The sequence below is a fragment of the Planococcus citri genome, chromosome 2 (genome assembly GCF_950023065.1).
Source record: "Planococcus citri chromosome 2, ihPlaCitr1.1, whole genome shotgun sequence".
NCBI classification, from domain to species: Eukaryota; Metazoa; Arthropoda; class Insecta; order Hemiptera; family Pseudococcidae; genus Planococcus; species Planococcus citri.
In genome coordinates, this window is record NC_088678.1 from 5,753,741 (window position 1) to 5,773,985 (window position 20,245).

The 20,245-nt window shown below is 35.9% G+C and overlaps 2 protein-coding genes across 2 annotated transcripts; both read right to left on the reverse strand.

Moving 5' to 3' along the window:
* Positions 1-2,169: 2,169 nt before the first annotated feature.
* LOC135833621 (poly [ADP-ribose] polymerase-like) lies at positions 2,170-10,561 on the reverse strand. Its single transcript, XM_065347392.1, has 15 exons — positions 10,276-10,561; positions 9,996-10,201; positions 9,795-9,923; positions 9,573-9,701; positions 9,320-9,486; positions 9,099-9,247; positions 8,947-9,013; positions 4,197-4,407; positions 3,911-4,109; positions 3,707-3,826; positions 3,410-3,628; positions 2,985-3,335; positions 2,736-2,896; positions 2,478-2,657; positions 2,170-2,388 (listed from the first exon to the last, which is right to left on the reverse strand). Exons 1-15 carry the CDS (start codon positions 10,396-10,398, stop codon positions 2,319-2,321), a joined length of 2,481 nt encoding a protein of 826 aa, XP_065203464.1. The 5' UTR covers positions 10,399-10,561; the 3' UTR covers positions 2,170-2,318.
* A 6,917-nt stretch (positions 10,562-17,478) lies between these two features.
* Positions 17,479-19,481, reverse strand: LOC135834305 (leukocyte elastase inhibitor-like). Its single transcript, XM_065348153.1, has 5 exons — positions 19,261-19,481; positions 18,958-19,148; positions 18,591-18,836; positions 18,326-18,466; positions 17,479-18,234 (listed from the first exon to the last, which is right to left on the reverse strand). Exons 1-5 carry the CDS (start codon positions 19,345-19,347, stop codon positions 17,640-17,642), a joined length of 1,260 nt encoding a protein of 419 aa, XP_065204225.1. The 5' UTR covers positions 19,348-19,481; the 3' UTR covers positions 17,479-17,639.
* Positions 19,482-20,245: the final 764 nt, after the last annotated feature.

Genomic DNA, 20,245 nt, shown 5'->3' on the forward strand with positions numbered 1-20,245 from the left:
ATTGTACCTATTAATGTAGCCAGCATCTGAGAAATTCTTATCTTATCAACAGGAAATGAGTCATCACTTTTAACTGGTGTTTATTCAGGCGGCATTTTCTTTGATGGATTATTTTTTTGTTTGGGCTGGTTGGAATTCTCAGAAGTTCTTATCTTATCAACAGGAAATGAGTCATCAGTTTTAAGCTGTAGATACTTATTAATTTAAGTGGCATTTTCTTTAATGAATATTTTTGCTTTTGTCTAGCCAGTATTCTAAGAAGTTCTTATCTTATCAACAGGAAATGAGTCATCAGTTTTAAGCTGTATTAATTTAGGTGTCATTCTCTTTAATGATTATTTTTGCTTTTGTCTAGCCAGTATTCTCAGAAGTTCTTATCTTATCAACAAGATATGAAGCTCCCCTCCCTATCCACTTCACTCCACTCCCCCTTTTCCCAAGAAAACTACAATTTTTCTGGCCAGATCGACTTATTTTCGAAAAAAGTCATCATTCAAATTCAAAAATTTTGAAACCAAAAAATTAACTCTTCAGTCTTCACATAAAAAATATTTTAATTATGTACTTGAATGTTTTGACCTATCAAAATACGAATTTTTGAAAACTTTCGCACTCAGTTCGATTGAACCGGTTTGATGTTATTTTAAACTTGAAATTTCCAGAAAATCGTCATTAAAATTGGGTCATTCCATGACAGTTTGACCAAAAAAATGCGATTTTGAAAGTTATGTGTTTCGATTTCGCTCAAATTTTTTTTACAATGTCTACCCACCCAGCAGACGAGAAACCCGCAATCAGTTTGGTCCCAGCCTCCTCAGGGGGCGGGTGGGGGGGGCTTCCATTATTTTCACATTGTCTCGAGGCACTCAACTTCAGCAGCCCATTTCTCCAAAACTATGATACTTCGATCAAAACTGATTTCACAGTTCGAAAGGATATTGAATTTTGAACTTTTTAAGCATTTTGAAAATTTCAAAATTTGAAAGTTGAACTTTCGAATTGAAAGTTCAAATTTTAAAATGGCGCTTTAAGTGGGAGCTACCATATAAAATTCTGAAAAAATTTCCATAGATGTACCTTTGGATGTTTTTTTGAAATATTCAAGTTTCGAGATGGGATCTCTTAATAGAGGGGAAGCACCCCCACCCCCAATTTGGGGCAGAACTTTCGAAAAAAAATCTGGGGCATGTGATATACCGAATTATATGTTTTTGATAACGCTGAACACGAATATGACGTTAAATTTTTGATTCGACCCTCTCCACGGCCCACAGCACCTCTCCAAATGGGGTAAAAGTTCAAAATAGGGTTTTTTTCGTGCGATACATCAAATAGTATGTTTTTGGTGATGCTGAACACGAATATGACGTCAGATTTTTGGTTGGACACCATCTATGGCCTCCAACCAATTTATTGGACTTTTACCAATTGGGGGAGGATCTGAGAGCCATGGGTGAGGTCAATTTGAAAAACGACGGCTATATTCGTATTCAGCGATATCGATTTCATGTGTCACACGATTGAAACCATTTTTTTTTAGGTAACCCCCCTTGGGGAGGTGCTGGAGGCCGTGGATGAGTCCAATCAAAAATCTGACGTCATTTCAATTCGAAAGTTCAACTTTCAAATTTTGAAAATTTCTAAATGCTTAAAAGGTTCAAAATTCAATACCCTTTCGAACTGTGAAATCAGTTTTGATCAAAGTATCATAGTTTTGGAGGAATGCGCTGCTGAAGTTGAGTACCTCTAGACAATGTGAAAATAATGTAAGCCCCCGACCCGTCCCCTGAGGAGGCTGGGACCAAACTGATTGCGTGCGGGTTTCTCGTCTGCTGGGTGGGTAGATATTGTAAAAAAAATTTGAGCGAAATCGAAAGACATGACTCAAAAACGTTGGTCGAATTGACATGGAATGACCCAATTCTAAAATTTTAAAACCAAGAAAATTAAACTCTTCTCATAAAAACATGATGTTTTTTGACCTATCAAAATAAGTAGGTACAAATTTTCGAAGACTTTTGCCCTCAGTTCGTTCGGTTCTTTTCGGTTGTTTCTTTCTAACCTAGAATTTCTAAAAAAAAACCATCGTTCATTTTGAAACCAAAAAAAATCAAACTCTTTCACATGAAACACACAATTCATCAAAAAAACGCTTTAATTCGAAATTATGTAAATTACTGAAGAGAAACTTCAATTAAAATAAGAACGATGACTTGACGATAATATCTAGTAATCAAATGTATAATAATACAGGATTAAATAACAACGAACAATGGAATAAGAACAAAATAATGATAACTTTGTTATTCTTTTGAAAATCACTTGTAAAGGAACTTCAGTTGCACCAAATATTCCACCTTAACTTGAGCGACATCATAAACAATGTACCTGGCAACAAAATTAAGGAAAAATACAGAAATTACGCTCCTCATTTCCCCCAACCAATCATCGCCACTATCATGATGGAAAAAGGATACTCGTTGTGCCACAACCCTCTCTGTGAGTCGATAACAATTCCTTCTCCCAATGGTATTTCAACACCATCTCTTCGAATAATGGATTGACGAGGATCAGGTTCTATTTTACCCAATCCTATGACGCTGTGCTTACCTGCGGGTGGCTTCAATACGCCGTTTTGGGCTCGAGTAAGTTCGTGCCTTTAACAACAAATGATATGGTATAGAAATTATAAAAGTCTCAGTTTCAGTCAATTTTCGCTACATGAACCAACTTACGTATCTCCAAGTGCTACCTGGCATAATAATACCAGACCAGTATTGTTTGTATTCTTGGCCTCGCAATAATTCGCCGATTTCGACACCCTATCAGCGAAGTAGACACCTTTACCGAACATATCACCGGTCAGTTGTGCTTCGGGAGGTGCTATACGGAGACCCTAGACATGGAAATCAGAATATTACTCGTATTATGAAAATTGATTTCCATTCCAGATGGGAGAAAAATCACAAGATTGGATCATTTACCCGAGATAGGATGCCGGCGAAGTTGGTAAGTCTGGAACCGTGCCACAATAGCTTCCTGTTGTGTAAGTTTTTGAATGGTTCGTATCGCTTACGTTCTCCTTCTCTTTCGACTTTATAAATTTCAACGATTTCGAGAACGTACCAGCTATGCATTTCGGCGTGAGAATTTTGAACATATAATTGCAGCGTTTGAAATGCCGGATCAGTTCTGTTCAAAGGACGAATTTCTGCTTTCAATTTCAAATAATACGAATCGATAACGTGAACGTCTTTGTTTTCAGATTCTACATCTTTGAGTATCGAGTACGCAATTTCCATTTCCATTAGGGCGCGCAACATTTCATTTTTTTGCTGCGCAGATTAATAAAAAGTATAAATTTATTTAGACAAAACAATGTAACATTGAACTGCAGGGAGGGACTTACTATTATAGTACCCAGGTGATCGATCAATGGTGGATTATCAACACCGAAACTATGAGGAATCAAGGTATAAAATTTGTTAGTCAAAGCCAATAAGTTCTGGTTCCTCGTTCTACGATCACCAGATGCTGATATACAATTCTGCAGTTCGTTGAGCACATTGAAAGCTTTCTTTATCTGTTCTTTACTCAGTTTACCCAACGGCATTTTCTCCGTATCCAGCTGTAAAAATTCCAAGATGAATAATTGCCTACATAGTACATACTTACTCGTGTATTAGGTCAAAAAGAAAATACATACCTCGAACTCTAACATGACGTTGTTCATAATATCTACGTTGAATATGAGAGTGATTAGATTTTGAACTCGGTACGGAAGTTTGGAAGGTACTGTGGACAACTTCGACTTATCGATTGATTTCTATTTTTAGAAAAATATTTTTTTAAAAATATGTATTCGTGTTTTGAGAACAAGTTATAGGTAGGTTCTGTTGAAAATACATACATCTTCGTACGATACATCAACCCAATTCATTTTACCCGGCTTTTTAACGAATTTAGCACGGTCTTTCCACAAGTTGGCGGTTTTATCTTTGAATAACGCCTCGAATTGGGCGATGGCATCTTCTCTACTATCCTTTTGTTCAAGTTTATCATCTCCGATATTAGTTCCAACACGTCCCCAAGCACGGAACAACCAGTACCTTCGAACGAAATCAATAATTAAATTATTAGACCGCATTATGTAGAGCGATAATTTGTTTCATTGATATCAATATAGGTAGAGGTACGTTTTTTTATCGTTAGATTCCAAAACTTGAAGTTTATAGTAAGAGTTACGTCCGGACTGCAGGTCAACTAGAGAAAGTACAGCGGTATAGATGTCTTCTTTGAAACGGTACACATGAGCTTCATACTCCAATCCAGAGATTGGATCAACGGCCACACCATTTTGAACTTTGAGCTTCACCTTGGATGGAAGATTTGACTGGTACTTGCCACCTTGAAAAAATAAAAATTTAACCTTTCGCCAAAATTTCCAAACAGTCTCATTTCTTGCCAAAAATTGTCAACTTTCCGCAAAAAAATTCAAGAAGTAGCCAATCATGGAGGCAGGCCTATGTCATTGCTATCCAGAAGCCAGGAAAAGACCCAAACGACCCTAAAAGTTACCGCCCTATATCGCTACTATATCACGTGTGTAAGATATTTGAGCAAGTGGTCCTAAATCGAATAGCTGAGTATATTGACAAGAACCTAATCAGTCAGCAGGCAAGTTTCAGACCTGGGAAATCTTGTACTGGTCAGGTCCTGAGCTTAACACAGCACATTGAGGATGGTTTTGAACAGTGCAAGGTCACTGGTGCTGTGTTTGTGGACCTCACTGCAGCATTTGACACAGTGTGTCATCAGTTACTTTGGTACAAGATTTATGAACTAACCAGGGACTACAAATTTACAGAAATATCACGATACTGCTTAAAGACCAAAGGTTCTATGTGACTTTAGATGGAAAGAACAGCACTTGGAGAAGTCAAAAGAATGGCTTGCCACAGGGAAGTGTCCTGTCACCAGGGATGGAAGAACGAACAGGAAAGAACAAAAGAACAACCAATTTTTGAAAGAACGAGTGAGCGAAAGAACGAACACCTGGAAAAATCCCAGTGAAGAACATTGAGAACAAAGAACGGAAATTTTTATTCGTCTTTGAAAAACAGAAGAACAAGAACCGTTCTTCTGATTTTTTATCTTGTTCCCATTCTTCTTTTTTTCACTATGTTTTCGGTGTTTTTTCCATTTTTTTATCCATTTTTCGAACATTTTGGGTCAAAATTTGAGAAAAAAGTGCCACAATTTGGCATGTATGCAAAAAAAATTTGAAAATTACGAGAACAAGAACACTGGGAATGGAGAACCAAAAAATCAAAGAACGAGAGAACGAATGAACAAAAGAACTAACAAAATTTCTGACTTTTGAGAAAGAACGAAAGAAAGAACACATTGTGAAAATTCATTTCAGGAACAAAAGAACGAAGAACGAAGAACAAAATTCCTTGTTCTTCCATCCCTGCCTGTCACCCATCCTTTTTAATATCTACACCAATGACCAACCAATTAGAGGACCTGCACGTCACTTCCTTTATGCAGACAACTTTGCACTCACAGCACAGTGTGACACATTTGTAGAGGTGGAAGAGACACTGAATCAGGCAATAGAAGAACTTGACGGATACTATAAAGCCAGCCACCTCAGGCCAAATCCATCCAAGACAGAAACCTGTTTGTTTCACCTGCGAAACTGTGAGGCCAAGAAACAGCTCAACATCCAATGGGGAAACACTGCACTGAATCACAATGACCACCCCAAATATCTAGGAGTGACACTGGATAGATCACTCACCTACCAGCAACACTGTGAAAAAACCCAAAATGAAAGTGGCTGCTAGAACAAATCTGATTCGAAAGCTGGTAGGTAGCAGATGGGGAGCTAAACCACAGGTCCTGCGCACATCAGCACTAGCGCTGTGTTACTCAGTCAGGGGCGGCTTTAAGGGGGGGTATAGGGGGTATACACACCCCCCCAATAATTTGGAAATTCGGAATTTGTCGGCAAAATCGTCAGTTTGTCGGCAAAATCAAATCGTTAATTTGCCGACAAAACAATGCGACAAAATCAGCAAACTATCCTCAAAAATTCTCAATTCTTTAAAAAGCGTTTGCTGTTGTTTTCTATTTCTCAAACGAACCTTTCACATCAAAATTACTGCTGTTTTGCTTCTTGAAACTACAAATTTTCAACAGCTTTTGCGCTCGCTTCGCTCGGGCCATTTTCAAACTCACAATTTCACGAAATCTGTGATTGAATTTGAAAAATATTGAGATCAAAAAAAACAAATTCCTTCATTAAAATTGACGTGAACTCAAAAATTAAAAAGAAAATTCTTGAAATGCTCGTAGAAATACTCAAACTACATATGTATTTGAAAAGTACGAATTTTTCATTTTCTCTGAAGAGAGCCAACTAACTGTTCAAAAACATACAAAAATGACTGTTTTTTCATTTTTTGGACCAATTTTTGAAAATAAATGTCGCTCTCGCTTCGCTCTCGCTTTGCTCGAGCAGTAATTTTACCTTCTTTTCAATAAATTGATAATTCGTTTGAAAAGTTTTCAGAAAAATATCCAAAATTCCAAATTTTTATGTCCAAAAATGTGGTTTTGCTCCCCCTCCATCAAAAATGAAAGTAACCCTGTCCCCAATGATTTCAGCATACGCTACTGGTATTCAGCACGTTGAAATTTTGATTTTTGTCGGCAAAATCACAATTTTTGTCGGCAAAATGACATGATACACCCCCCCAAATAAAATGACTTCGATCCGCCTCTGTACTCAGTTGCTGCAGAATATGCTTGCCCAGCATGGGGACGATCAGCACATGCTAAAAAAGTAGATGTGCCCCTGAATGAAGCCTGCTGATTTGTGACAGGATGCCTTAGACCAACTCTACTCACAGCTCTGCATTGTCTCGCAGGGATTGCACTACCGGAAGTGCGTAGGGAGGTGGCTGCCAGAGCAGAAAAAATTAAAGCAACACACAACCCCCTACACCCCATGCATGGCTATAACAAATTACTAGAGAACAGACTAAAATCTAGACACAGTTTCCTGAGAACAGTGAATGAATTGAGTGCTCCTGCCGAAGTTGAACGATGTCAAATCTGGAACACAGCATTAAGTAGCAATACTATGAGGAAATCATTGCCCTAAGGCAACCAACAGAAGTACAGCCTCTGGAAAACGCTGAATAGAATTAGAAGCGGAACAACACGCTCAAAATCCAACCTACACAGATGGCACTTGGCTGATGACGATCTGTGCGAATGTGGCGAGGTACAAGATGACAGACACCTTTTCAGGTGTCAATTATATGGTGACTTTGACGCAGACAAACTCGACCGGACAATTGATGACGAGGGGATGAAGTTCCTGGAGTATTGGGACAAGAAGGGAATTCAGATATGTTCTTAGTATTGCCGACTGGACAAGAGAAAATAAAAATCCTTATTCCTGAAAATTAAAATTTCAATGACCAAGAAACATCTCCCATTTTCAACCAAGATTGCGAAAAAGTACAATTTTTGACCAATAAATTGCTGAAAATGCGTGCTTGCTTAAAATTGTCAAAATTCTCGTTTTTTGCAGTTGAAAAATCTCGATTTTTTCATGTTGAATTTGCCATAAGTTACGAAGTGAAAAATCTCACTTACAAAAATATCTACTCAATTCATGATTTTCAAAAATTGATGATTTTCACCAAAATTATTAAATTTTTCCTTAAAAATATTTTTTCTTCAAAATTACGTGAAAGTCCGATTTACGATGGCAAAGTAGGTAGGTAGGTATCTCTTTTAGCCAAAAATTCTCACAAAAATCTTTTTGCTAAAATTATCAAAATCCTGCTGTTTGTGAAAAATTGTAAAAAAATCCTTGCTTTTTAACAAAATGTCTAAAAATAGTAGTTTTTTCAGAAAACTTTGATTTTTTTCTTTTTTTAAAAATATTGTCCAAGAATCTCGCTTTTTTGCCGGAAACTGTTAGAAAATCATTTCTTTTGTTTAAATTTTTCAGTCTCGTTTTATTTTTCCAAGAATTGCCTTTTTCGTCGAAAATTGCCAAAATCCTTACTTCGCTGCCAAAAAATTGTCAAAAAGTCTCGACTTTTCATCAGAAAGTTTCGAAACAGTTCATTAAAATGTTTTGCTCACGTTTTGTCTCTTTTTTTTGGCTAATTTTCGATTTACTTTCCAATTACTTTTTTGGTTAACTTTTCGAGCTTTTTAATAAGTTACAAAATTACTTTTTTGGAGATAAAATTGAGCATGACCCTTGTGTTTAGATCACCCCCACCTGAGAACGAGAATTTTGAATTTTGAGCACGTAGTGCACATTTCTCAGGGTCAGTTGCGGAGTGGGGGGGGAGTGGGCTCAAAAATTTTTTGGGATGGTTTTACATCGAAAGTAACATTTTGGGTGAATTTCGTCAAAATTGGAAAAAGTGCCACTTTCACAATCTTATACATGAAAGGCCCCTTTCTGAAGCTTTCACTCTAGCGAATGGATTTTTCTCTTCTTATATTTGATTTTCAAAGGCTACCCCCCCCCCCTCAAAAAGCACAAAAAATTGCGAATTTTGGATTTTAGATTTCACTACTAACCTTGCAATATACAGATCAATCCAAATCTTTTGTCAAGTACCTAGGTAAGTATTTTAAGGCATCGTTTTTGAACATTTAAAATTATTCAACATTTTTGGTTTCCAACTCCGCCTTCCAAAATGAAAATTTGTTCGAACCACATCCGGCTAATTAGCGTGAAAAATACTGGAAGTGGAAGGGCAGAAGGGGTGTCTGGGGTAAACAGTTGGGAAAATTTCATGCTCACCCCCTCCCCGTACCCCCTCGACGCATTACTTCGCCACTCCTCAGCTGGTTATAAGAATCAGATAATGAAATGTCTCATATTAGGATAATCTTACGTACCAGTAAAACCGAAAGATTTTGATTTAGATTTCGAGTCGACTGCATTGAAATTCATACGATTGGAAGGCTGAAAAAATAAATAGTAGGAATGTTGAGAAAAACAATAGGTAATTAAAATACAAATTTTAATGATAGGTAATAAATAAAATTACATCGGAACCCCATGTCGCTAAATTCATCCTGTTGATAATCGAAATAACATTTGCTCCGGGTTTCTCACATTCTTCTAGAAATTCGATGGGAACTAATTGAATTCCATTTTCTTCGGCAAGTTTTAAATTTATCGCTGAGCCTTTTAGATCTGCAAAAGCGAAATTCATTCTTCCACTCGGCGATAGGTAATCACAACGTACAACAAAAATCGCAATATTACCTGGTCGAGCAATAATGACTGTTGTTCGATTGGTAATTGTAGTAGTCCACTTTCCACCTAATTTCGTAACTTTCAACTTCAATTCTTCCTTAGTCAACGGTAATCTTCCAATTGAAGATACTTCCATATTCTTCAGTGGTAAATCACGATCGCGAATCACTTTCAGTCTGTGAAAACAAAAGCATATTTTATTGTGTAAGTATAAAATACCTAATACAAGATTTCGATAAAGATTAAAAAAATTATTATTCACCCTGATGTGGATGGTTCACTTTTCACACTTTTGCCAGCATAAGTGCCGGTGCTGAGTACTCTGGCATTTGACACAGTAGGTTGATTAGATTGGAAAATTCTTTTCTGATGTTGATATTTGTAAGACACTCTGAAAAAGAACAATTATTTAATGAGATCGAATACGCGATTTGCGTGAAATGATACGAGATTTCGATAAAGAATAAAAAATATTATTATTCACCCTGACGTGGATGGTTCACTTTTCACGCTCTTGCCAGCATAAGTGCCGGCGCTGAGTACACTGGCATTGGACACAGTAGGTTGATTAGATTGGAAAATTCTTTTCTGAGGTTTACATTTGTACGACGCTCTGAAAAAGATCAATATTTAATTAAGATCGAATACTCGATTTAAAATCAGGTAAAAACCGCGAAGGCCTCACAAAAATGCAAAGTCTTTCAAGTAGTCTGGCACTAGAAAAGGTGTTCGTTTGGGGTCATCTGTAACTGCTTCACACTTGACCCATTCGTTCTTATTGGCAAAACATAAATATCCAACACCAGAACGAAACACTATTTGACTGTGTCCGCATTCTTCGCAAGGAAGTAATGCTCCGAATGTCATCGCATCAGCTAATCTATCATGAATCTGGAATAACAATCATATTACCTATAATGAATCAAAAACTATACAGCACCCATTTAAAACTTCAGGTTACTTACACTTTCGGCACTCCCAGCAATAGCTTCTTGATTGTTATATTCCAGTAAATCAGCCAAATGTTTCTTTTTTAGTAATTTCAAATGATCGCGGTAACGAAACATCATTTCATTCTGTTCTCTCATAACATCATCATCTTTAATTCTTGGTTTGTAGGATGGTTTTGCTCTGTCAAAATCAACTCTAATTTGTGGGTTGTAGGACGGTTTTGCTCTGTCGATATCAACTCTAGTTTTTGATGTGTTGGGCAGTTCTGCTCTGTTGACATGAGATTTTTCTTTTCCAACTCCAACTCTAAAAGATGTGAAACGACGAATTAAATTTCAAAATGAATAACGTGGATTGAGTCCGGTAATATTTTACTGACGATTTCAGTTGAGGTAACATTTTCTTGACTTGATCCTGATCTTCTTTTTCTAACATTTCAAAACCAGGAAGTTTTCCCCCAGAATCCCAAAATTCAAAATCTTGTCTAACTTTTGAGAAACATTCCAAATGGTGCCATAAATCAATACCACCAAAACGTCTTCCTTCATCACTATCGAAGTCTTTTTTAGATACCCTGATTTCTTGCTATAAAGAACTCTATGTTGTGAAACAATTCAAAGATTACAAAAAGAACGTACAAGGGCGTAGGTATTTACTTTGATAATTTTGTTTTCACAAGCACGACAAGTAGCACGACTAGACTTTGAGTATTGGACAGAAAAATCTGCCAAACTACATTTTCCTTTCCATTTAGATGCTGTTTTCTCACTTCCCGTAGCATACGTTCCATTACTGACTCCACTTGTTGATCCACAAGGTCCTGAAATTGAATTTATTCAAATCACTACCATCAATCATCATAAGTATAGATCATTGCCAACATACCTTCAGCCACTTTAGACCTGATTAATTGTTGGTCCGCCCATCTCAGTGAATCGAAATTCGATACATCTCCAACACTTTTCACACGCTGTTTAACGAAGAAACAAGAAACGTGGTACCAATACGTAACTTTTCCATCAAACATGGGCGCCTGCAATAAAATATAATGAGGTGATGAATAAACAGTTCTACACCTATCGACAATATTCCGCAATATGCGAATTCGCTGATGTAACAGTCTCAAGAAGTCCTCTTCTTTTTTTTTTGCCAGCTATCACTGCAGTGGTTCTTGGCCAGATACCTACTCAAGTACTTCAGACGGGTCACGAGAGCCGATGCCTTGGAGACAATCTTTGAGTAAGGCAGAGTATAATGAGCCAGTTGAGTGCAAGGGGATGATCATTGACCTGGTAGACTGACTTCATTTGCCAAGCAAGCGGTCTCAGATTTTCCAAATGGACAAGGTGCAATGGCATGCTCTTACTCTCAGGATTAGGCAACTGTTATTGTTACAATACCCCCAAGCAGGGTGATACATTAAGATGATAAACCCCTCCCCCCAGCCTGAATCTCCACTCGTATGAGCAGGTTGCATCATTCAAGGGTAAAAACCCGTACACCGATGACTATGCTAATTTTGATGTAAATGTCGACCCATCCATATCCATCACTTTTGGTTTTGGCATCCCTCATGTATCATCAATGTTGATGAAATGATGAGCATTCATATCAACAATTGGCTTGACATGGGATCAAAATTTACATTGACATGTGTGATTCAAATATGACAGATGTGGATGGATAAACATTGGCATTGAAATTTATACGTCGACCTACTGCTATGTAATGCTATAAAATTTTAGTTTCAAAATTAGAAATTTTTCCCAAGAATGATTTTCTCAAAGTGGGCCATTGCTCTTGCTGAAAGCAGCATTCACTCAGAGACCACTTCTGAGAGGTAGGTACATACAGAAAGACAAATTACGTGTTGAACATGAACTACTCTTTATATAGAAAAAAGTGCAATACCTACTTTATTCAAGAGTACTAAACTAACCTGTACAACAGTGGTTGAAGTCGGCATTTACATCAACTACATGTTTTTTTTTCATCATAATGATGGGAAAATGATTAATTAGTTATTTAGTAGGAATCTTCTGTCTGTAAGAACCAGGATTCAAAAACATTTTGAAATTTTCTCATTATTTCTGATACCTCGACATGCCATCTCGACATGTAGATGTAAAATTTGATGCTTGAAATTTACATCTACAACCATGTTGACTAATTTTTCAGAATTAAAATTTCTGTTTCAGCGTTTAAAAGTTTAGTAGGTAGGTAAACATTCAAAAATATGATCTTGTTCAGTGAGGAAAAACATTGACATGTCGACACATGAAAATGGATTAGTTTAGTACTCACAGATAAAGTATTGCACCATCTTTGATATAAGGATTCTGTTCAACTTTTTGATTATACAGACTTTTCGTCTGTATTTCTTTGGAAGTGGATTTTGCATTGATGCTGTTTTCAGCATGAGCAAATACTATCAACTGACAATACTGGCAACTCCATCAAAAAATGATGTTTTAGCCTCCTAGCAGCCTAGGGTGAAACTAAATCTTACCACAACCATCGACCTTTTAGCAGTGTTGGCGTCCCGTAACGGTAACTGTAACGAAAAACGAAAATAACGAAATTTTTTTCGTTACAGGTAACGGAACTGTAACGAAAACGTTATTTTAATCATGTGATGTTGTGTAACTGAAACGTAACGTAACGATATTTTTCTGAAAGTAACGTAACAAAAAACGGAAAAATTTTGTTACCTTTTTCGTTATTTTTTTAGTTACAAATTACAAAACAAACCCTTGAAAAACTCTGATTTGTGTAGCTCTAGCTATGAAAATTTGAAGTGAAGTCAAAAAAAATGACTAAAATGAGTTTTCAGTGTTTTCATTTGTCTGATTTTGAGTGCTGTAACGCTATATTTTTCGTTACACTGGTATTTTGAACCTTCTTGTAACGTTATTTTCGTTATTTTTGTCACATTTTTTCCGCCACAAATGCATTTTACATCAAAATATACGTTGAAAAAACACTTCTGTAACGAAAAAATTGTAACGGAAATAACGAAAATAACGTAACGAAAAAATGTAAATACAGGTGTATCGAAAAATACTGTTACAGCAATTTTTTCGTTACAAAATACCATAACGAAAAACGTAACTAAAAAAATATAAATTTTGTAACGTAACGAAATAACGTAACGAAAAAAAATATCGTTATGGCCAACACTGCCTTTCAGTTAACCTAGACGGCTACTCATACGCAAAATTATCCCACTGGTTATGTCGCCAACTCTATGGATTTCAAATTAGAAACAAACGCATCTGCGCATGTCTCAGGAAATGGGTGTGTGTATTTTGTTGTCAGTGGATTAGTGGTGGAAGTGGGGGTGCTGGTGGTGTTTCCGTTTACTGTTCACAAGCATTAATTCCTGAGACATGCGCAGATGCGTTTGTTTCTAATTTGAAATCCACAGAGTTGGTGACATAACCAGTGGCCTTAGTTTGCATTAGAGTAGCCATCTAGGTTAACTAAAAGGTCGATGAGCACAACTACCCCAAGCATCTGATTTGCTTATTCAAATTTCGCGAACGCACGAGATTCAAACCAGTTATAAACCAACCAATCAGGGCATTTTTGATAAGAGTTAGTTTTTACCCAGGCCCTTCAGATTGCGCTATTACTGCGACAAAAACGCTCAATGTATTTTAAATGGAGTTGCCAGTATTGTCAGTTGATAGTATTTGGCATGAGTAATAGCCACATCAGAGGAAATCATTTTTGAAAAAAAAATTTAAAATTTCGAAACTTAAATTTTATAATTATAAGAAGCAGGAGGTCGACATAAATTTCGATGTGAATGTCGATCCATCCACATCCGTCACTTTTGGATGCCCCATGTCGATGTGAATTTCGACCCTGTGTTGAGCCAATTGTCGACACAAATGCAGATCAACATCAGTTGACAATCACATTGACAGTTAGCTCGACACAGAGTCGAAATTCACATTGACATGTGGCATCCAAAAGTGACGGATGTGTATGGGTCGACATTCACATCGAAATTAGCATGGTCATTGTTGTATGGGATTCGATGCTCTAAATTGTCCATACCAAATTGGTCGACGTTGACATTTACATCCACTATACTTTTTTCTATCATAATGATGAGGAAATGATCAATTGGTTATATTTATTTAGTGGGAATCTTCTGTCCAAAAAAGAAACTAGAGTTATGAAAATTTTCTTATTATTTCCAATACCTTGACATACCACCTTGACAATAAGTAGATTCAAAACTTGATGCTCAGAATTTACATCCACAACTATGATGACCAATTTTTCAGAATCAAAATTTCTGTTTTAGTGTTTAAAACTATTTCAGTAAACATATGAAAAATGTGATTTTGTTTAAAAAAGAAAACAAAATGTTTTATGGCATTGATGAAATTAGGTAAGGGCACCAATTATGGAGTATGGACTAGTCCGCAATATGGAGCAGCGCCAGTTCTTGTTCTTGTCAGTAATTAGCGCAATCTGTCAGGAAAAAATGTTTCCGATGTATTTTTCTCCAAAAAGGCGAATGAGACAAAAATTACAACTGTAAAGTCAAAACTCGCAAAGAAATTTACAAAAAACTGTTTTGAGACACTGAAAATTTTTTTTAGTATATTTTTCAACTTTTGTTGAAATATATAGGAATGTGGTGTGATTTTCTAAATGTTATTGATGTTTATACTTGATACAGTGGAGTCTCGATAACTTGAAGCTGAAGGGAGGAGGAGTTGACTTCGAGCTATCAGATTTTTCATGTCATCGGAGTTTGAGTTATAGAGCTTTGTTTTTGGTATACATATGTTGAGTTAGCAAAGTTTGAATTAGATGAATGTTTTTTTTTACCATGGAATGAAGTGGAAAACGTATTATACCTGTGTATTTGAGTGGTAACTCTGATGTGTTTGTAAAAGAGGTTTGCATCAATGAGATTCGAATTTACAAGTTTTTTCAACAAGAAATTCAAGTTCTTAGAGGCAAAACGTTGACAACGTTCAACTTACAGAGGTTTTTTCTATATTCTTCAAAAATTGGACTTTCATTTTGAGGTAATGAAGTGAATTGTACATTGAGTCTTATGCGGAGTTGAAGGGAAACAGACTTTGCTTCGAGTTACCGGAGTTTTCGAGTTAACGGAGTTTGAGTTATCGAGACTCCACTGTATCAAAAAAGGACGTAGTTTCTGCTGGAGTGATCAGTTTTTGCTAAAAATGAGGGTGTGTACAGAAATTTTTATTGGAAAGTTTTTTTTTAATGGGGTGCGCTTGAATTTTTTCCTCATTTTCATCACTTATTACAGCCGCTGAAAAGGGGAATGCTTGAAATACTTTTTTTTGTTCATATCTACAAATAAATATGATGTGAAATTCTTTTGGTGGTCCATATTAGGCATCCAAAATTTTGAACTGTCATTTTGACACTCCTCATTCAACAATTTAAAAAAAATATTCAAAATTAACCTGCACTGCTATAAGAATACGTTTTTTGGTTCATTTCTACAAATAAAAATATGTCGTTTTGAAAAATGTGAAAGTATGTTTATTTCAAGATTTTATATGTAGGTGGTCCATATTAGGCATCCAAAATCTCAAACTGTAATTTTGATACTCTACCCCCATTAGTTTTTGAATGACAATCCTGCAAAAAAAAAAGTGGTTCTCATTTGGTGCCCTTACCTTCAAAGAATCGCTTTGGGCACATTTAAGGCTCTACATGTTTTAAAAAATCATTTCTAGTACACATCACATAGAGGTACACACAACTCGCGTTTATCATTTCAATAGACAACTGGACATTTGTTTTACAAGTGACTGGTCAGCTAGGTAATCGCAGTTCTATCAGTTCAAAATTGCGAAATAATTTTAGATTATCAGTAACACCAGCGACCAGCGACCAGCCGGATGCTGACATCACCGTGCATTTCAAATTTTGGCGAATATTTGTGATTAATACTTACACGTAGCGCATCGCTGCAAGATAATTTTTTCGTTAAATCAGTTTTTAAAAAAAAAATAAGATTGGCGATCGCGAATTTTTGACTATTTGCTGACGCCGCTAACAAAGCTATCGCGAATCTTTTACATTCCGCTATCTCCCAACTGAATTAGACCTCATGAGGGTAGAGACATGAAAGAGCAACTTGCAGCTGATATTCAGTTTTTCTGCAATGAGCCATACTTAGAAATTGAAGGGGCAGGGGTGTATGGATTTTTGAAAATTCGGTTTTTGACCCTGGATTTTGGTATCATTTTTTAAGGCGAAGGAAAAAGGTTCTTTGACAAAATTGCCTATTTCTGAAATTGGAGGCGCAAATTTTATGTTGAAAGTTTCTCGAAATTCTCAAAAATTGAACTATCAGCGTAGCGAGAATTTCGCTTTTTGCTCCAATCATGTGCGAAAAAATGCCCAAAAGAGCATTCGTCAATAGGCACAATTAATCAAGTTTAGTTACTTATTAGGTATAGATTAAATGCACGAGTAAAAAGTAAATATATTACCTGAACCACAGCAGCTAATCTCAATGTGTCGTTAGCTATAAGAGTCTTGCATCCTCTACAAGAAGAACGACCACTCTTAGCGTATTCCGCCCGATATGGTAAATCCATTTTGTAGAATATTAACAAGCTTATAAAAATGTAATTGCGACAGTAAATAACAAACTAGATTTAATTTTGAATTCCCTGAAATTCAACAAACGCTCTACAATACGATTATTCTAGAACTGTAAAAACAAGTAATCCGCATAGGACGTGGAAAACTCGGAAAAGTGATGTGCAATACGCGACGTTGCCAGTTATCGACTCTGGAATTTTTTCAATTTTACTCCTTTGGCGGGAAACAGGGATTCGAACCGGAATTTTCAACTTAGGCTATAGCTTCCGAAAATCCGAGATGCATTGTAAGTAATGGGTGATTTTCATTGAAAAAAGTGTATAAAATTATGATTTGTTCGCGAACAAAAAATAGAATAATATAGATATTGTGAATTTATTTTGAACGAATTAGTACACGTTGTTATTTTATGCATAGGAAGCGTTGCCAAATCGAATTTTTCGTTTCATTTTGAAAAATTTCCAAAATAATTTCGACTTTCGATGGTCACGAATAAAAAAATTTCCCTGGCCAAGCGCGTCGCCACTTTTTTTCCACGACAACGTTGCGGAATTTCATTTTGAAATGAAAAGTTGGAAGCTGGCATTAAAAAATTTCAATAATATTATATTCTCTTTATTAAAACGATGGTTAACCTAGTTACATAATTATTAGGTATTTTTAAAAATAATTAATAATCCACCAATAACTAGGTAGGTACAATAAAATATTTCAACAAAAAAAAATTATTAGGAACCTACATGCCCTCTTCAAAGAAGTGCTATTTAGTACTATTCGGATCAAACACTGTACCAAAGAACATGATCGTGTGAATATTATGATTATAAATGAAAAAGAAGAAAGGCCTATTCGCATGGAATGTCTTTACGGTCTTACTCATTAAGAATACGGGTACATAGATCGAAACGGCACTAACTTCGGTGCCATTTTCGTTAATTGTAATATCAGTGCCGTGACCTATGTCACTAATTTTTATATTACTCTGGTCGATCATATTACTCAAATCAGGCGACTCCCAAATATCTTTTTTGAGTCCGAGTTTGATAAGCTCGTTTTTAACAGATTGAAACCATTTGAAAGCCGTTTTTGGCAATTTTAAATCTATCTCGTAATAATCAATGTGTCGGGCGGCTTCATCAATTATTGTGCGGATGTGATCGGAGGTCAAATTACGTAAAATATTTTTTAGCGATTGATTTTCATCAGGCAGCCCAACAAACATGGAAAATGCGGCATCGATAAATCCCAAATTGACAACTTGTACGCCTAGTGATGGTACTTCGGCGTATCCTGTGCTAAATAAACTGTGCATCATTTGTACTGTAATATTGCCTTTTTCTGTTCGGAACGTTTCCCTGTGATGGGGAAAAATATAGAACATATAAGCGAATGAATAAACAGTATAAACTTTCAAGAGGTTGAAATGAATTCAGATTCGACTCTTACGCTTTAGTTAGTCGACGAATGAATTTCTTTTGCCAGACTGATTTAAAATACAAGCAGGTAGTCAAGACCACTAAGCTGTCTTTTGGTAGAGGTTGTTCGAGTAATCGAGGTATCCTGTTTTCAGTCTTATTACTGATGTACCTGCGAATTAAACAATTCAATTTTAACTATGTAATTGACGACTCGTGTATCATCTATCTACATATACTAATTTAATGATGATAATTGCACAGGCACCTATGCATATTGTACTCGAGATACTTACTTATTAATCGTATTTTTCGTTTCTTCTCCCTTGCTGGCGAAATCAACATTGAAAATATCACTCTTGTGATATAACTGGACATCTTCAACGTATTTTTTCTTCAGCATGTATTCATTTTGAACGAAAATTCCATTGGCCAGTTTCAAATCAGATAGTTTTACAGTTGATGTTTCCATATAAGTAAAACTCGTATCCATTTGCAACACTGTTGAGAAGTTTTGCAATACTTCTTGTAAACTTTCTGGCCTGTGAAATGCACAATAAATATACGAGTAAAACTAATTTATTGCTGTTATGGAATCAAACGAAGGCATAGATTTTTTGAAAAAAGTACAAGAGTATAGGTAGGTAGGTAGGTAATACTTACGAAAAAGTGATGGGGATGTTCAAAACATTGGAAATTGTATCACGTGTAGTTCCATTGCTACCGAGATGAACTAGAGCTAGTGCTGTGTAAAGGTTGTACGGAGAAAACAAAATATTTTTGTTTTCAGGATTATTTTCCAACAGAATGGAATTCAGTTTAATTCCGAAACTCAGCAGCCCATTTTGAACCGTCTATGGAATAAATTTATCAAAAAGAAGAAACCATTCAATTGGTTTAAATTTCAACTCAAGTAAGAAAATTTATAATTACACGCAGCTATGAATATTTAATTATTTTACCAACCTTTTGATCCGTATCTGGAATATTCTGCGATTGAGATAAACTAATTAAAACTTTCAAAAACAATACAATCCACAAAACACTTTTCATATTGAATTCAAGGTACGAAAACGTTGTTAAAAATGAACGTCAGCTAGGTACCTACTCGACTACTTATTAAATGCACGAGAACATTTATAATGAATGATGAATGTGAGCTGCTCGATGAATGGGAACTTTGAATCTATTACGATTGTTATTTATCTTTCAGTAAAAACCCATAGATGAGTAAAAATACTCTTTAAAAGACATTATTGTTTCTATATGTATAAAATTTGCATGTATTTTGATTGGACATGGACATGCATTGGCTGAAATTTATATTAGATAATTTATTGCCTTCAGAGTATAAAGTGTTTGTAAATAATAGGCAGATATGGACGAGAAATTCAACCGTAGTAACAATCATTTACAACTACAAATAAAGTGATACGTTATTAGAAATGAGAGTAAGTATTGCGAAGAAGTCAACTTTGGAACAAAATAGTTAGGCACGTAGGACGTTTTTGAACCAGCCTATTGTTCTAAATGGGTTTTTTGTGGTATTAATTCACGATTCATGACCTAAAATTAAGGCATATGCGAATCCATGAGATTCAAATTAAAAATGAATTAGGTATCTACAAGCGAATGAATGATTCACATTGAAGTCAACGTAGGATATTTGCGAACCAACACCAACCAGTTATAGTCCGGCATATGACAATAGGAGTAATTGCACCCCCCCGCCCGATCATCCGGGACAACTTTTTTCTTAAAGGGGACATCCTAAGAAACATTGCACGAACTTTTTCGAACTTTACAAAGGTAGATCGAAAGATCATGCAAACATTTATCACCTGTCAAAATTTCAAGTGCTGAAGTGCGTTTTTCGATTTTTGGTGAATTTTTGAATATCGAATTTAGGCCAAACAGGAGGGAAAAAATCAAAATTTTACCAAATTGACCG

What these genes read in the sequence shown, in the direction of transcription:
- LOC135834305 (XM_065348153.1), bottom strand. Translation starts at nt 19,347, where the DNA reads ATGAAAAGTGTTTTGTGGATTGTATTGTTTTTGAAAGTTTTAATTAGT. An exon ending in AACATCCCCATCACTTTTTC is followed by an intron (nt 18,837 to 18,957) that starts GTAAGTATTACC and finishes TGCATTTCACAG; the next exon opens with GCCAGAAAGTTTACAAGAAG. An exon ending in ACGAAAAATACGATTAATAA is followed by an intron (nt 18,467 to 18,590) that starts GTAAGTATCTCG and finishes TTTAATTCGCAG; the next exon opens with GTACATCAGTAATAAGACTG.
- LOC135833621 (XM_065347392.1), bottom strand. Translation starts at nt 10,398, where the DNA reads ATGAGAGAACAGAATGAAATGATGTTTCGTTACCGCGATCATTTGAAA. An exon ending in TAGCGACATGGGGTTCCGAT is followed by an intron (nt 9,014 to 9,098) that starts GTAATTTTATTT and finishes TTATTTTTTCAG; the next exon opens with CCTTCCAATCGTATGAATTT. An exon ending in ACGTCATGTTAGAGTTCGAG is followed by an intron (nt 3,629 to 3,706) that starts GTATGTATTTTC and finishes GAATTTTTACAG; the next exon opens with CTGGATACGGAGAAAATGCC.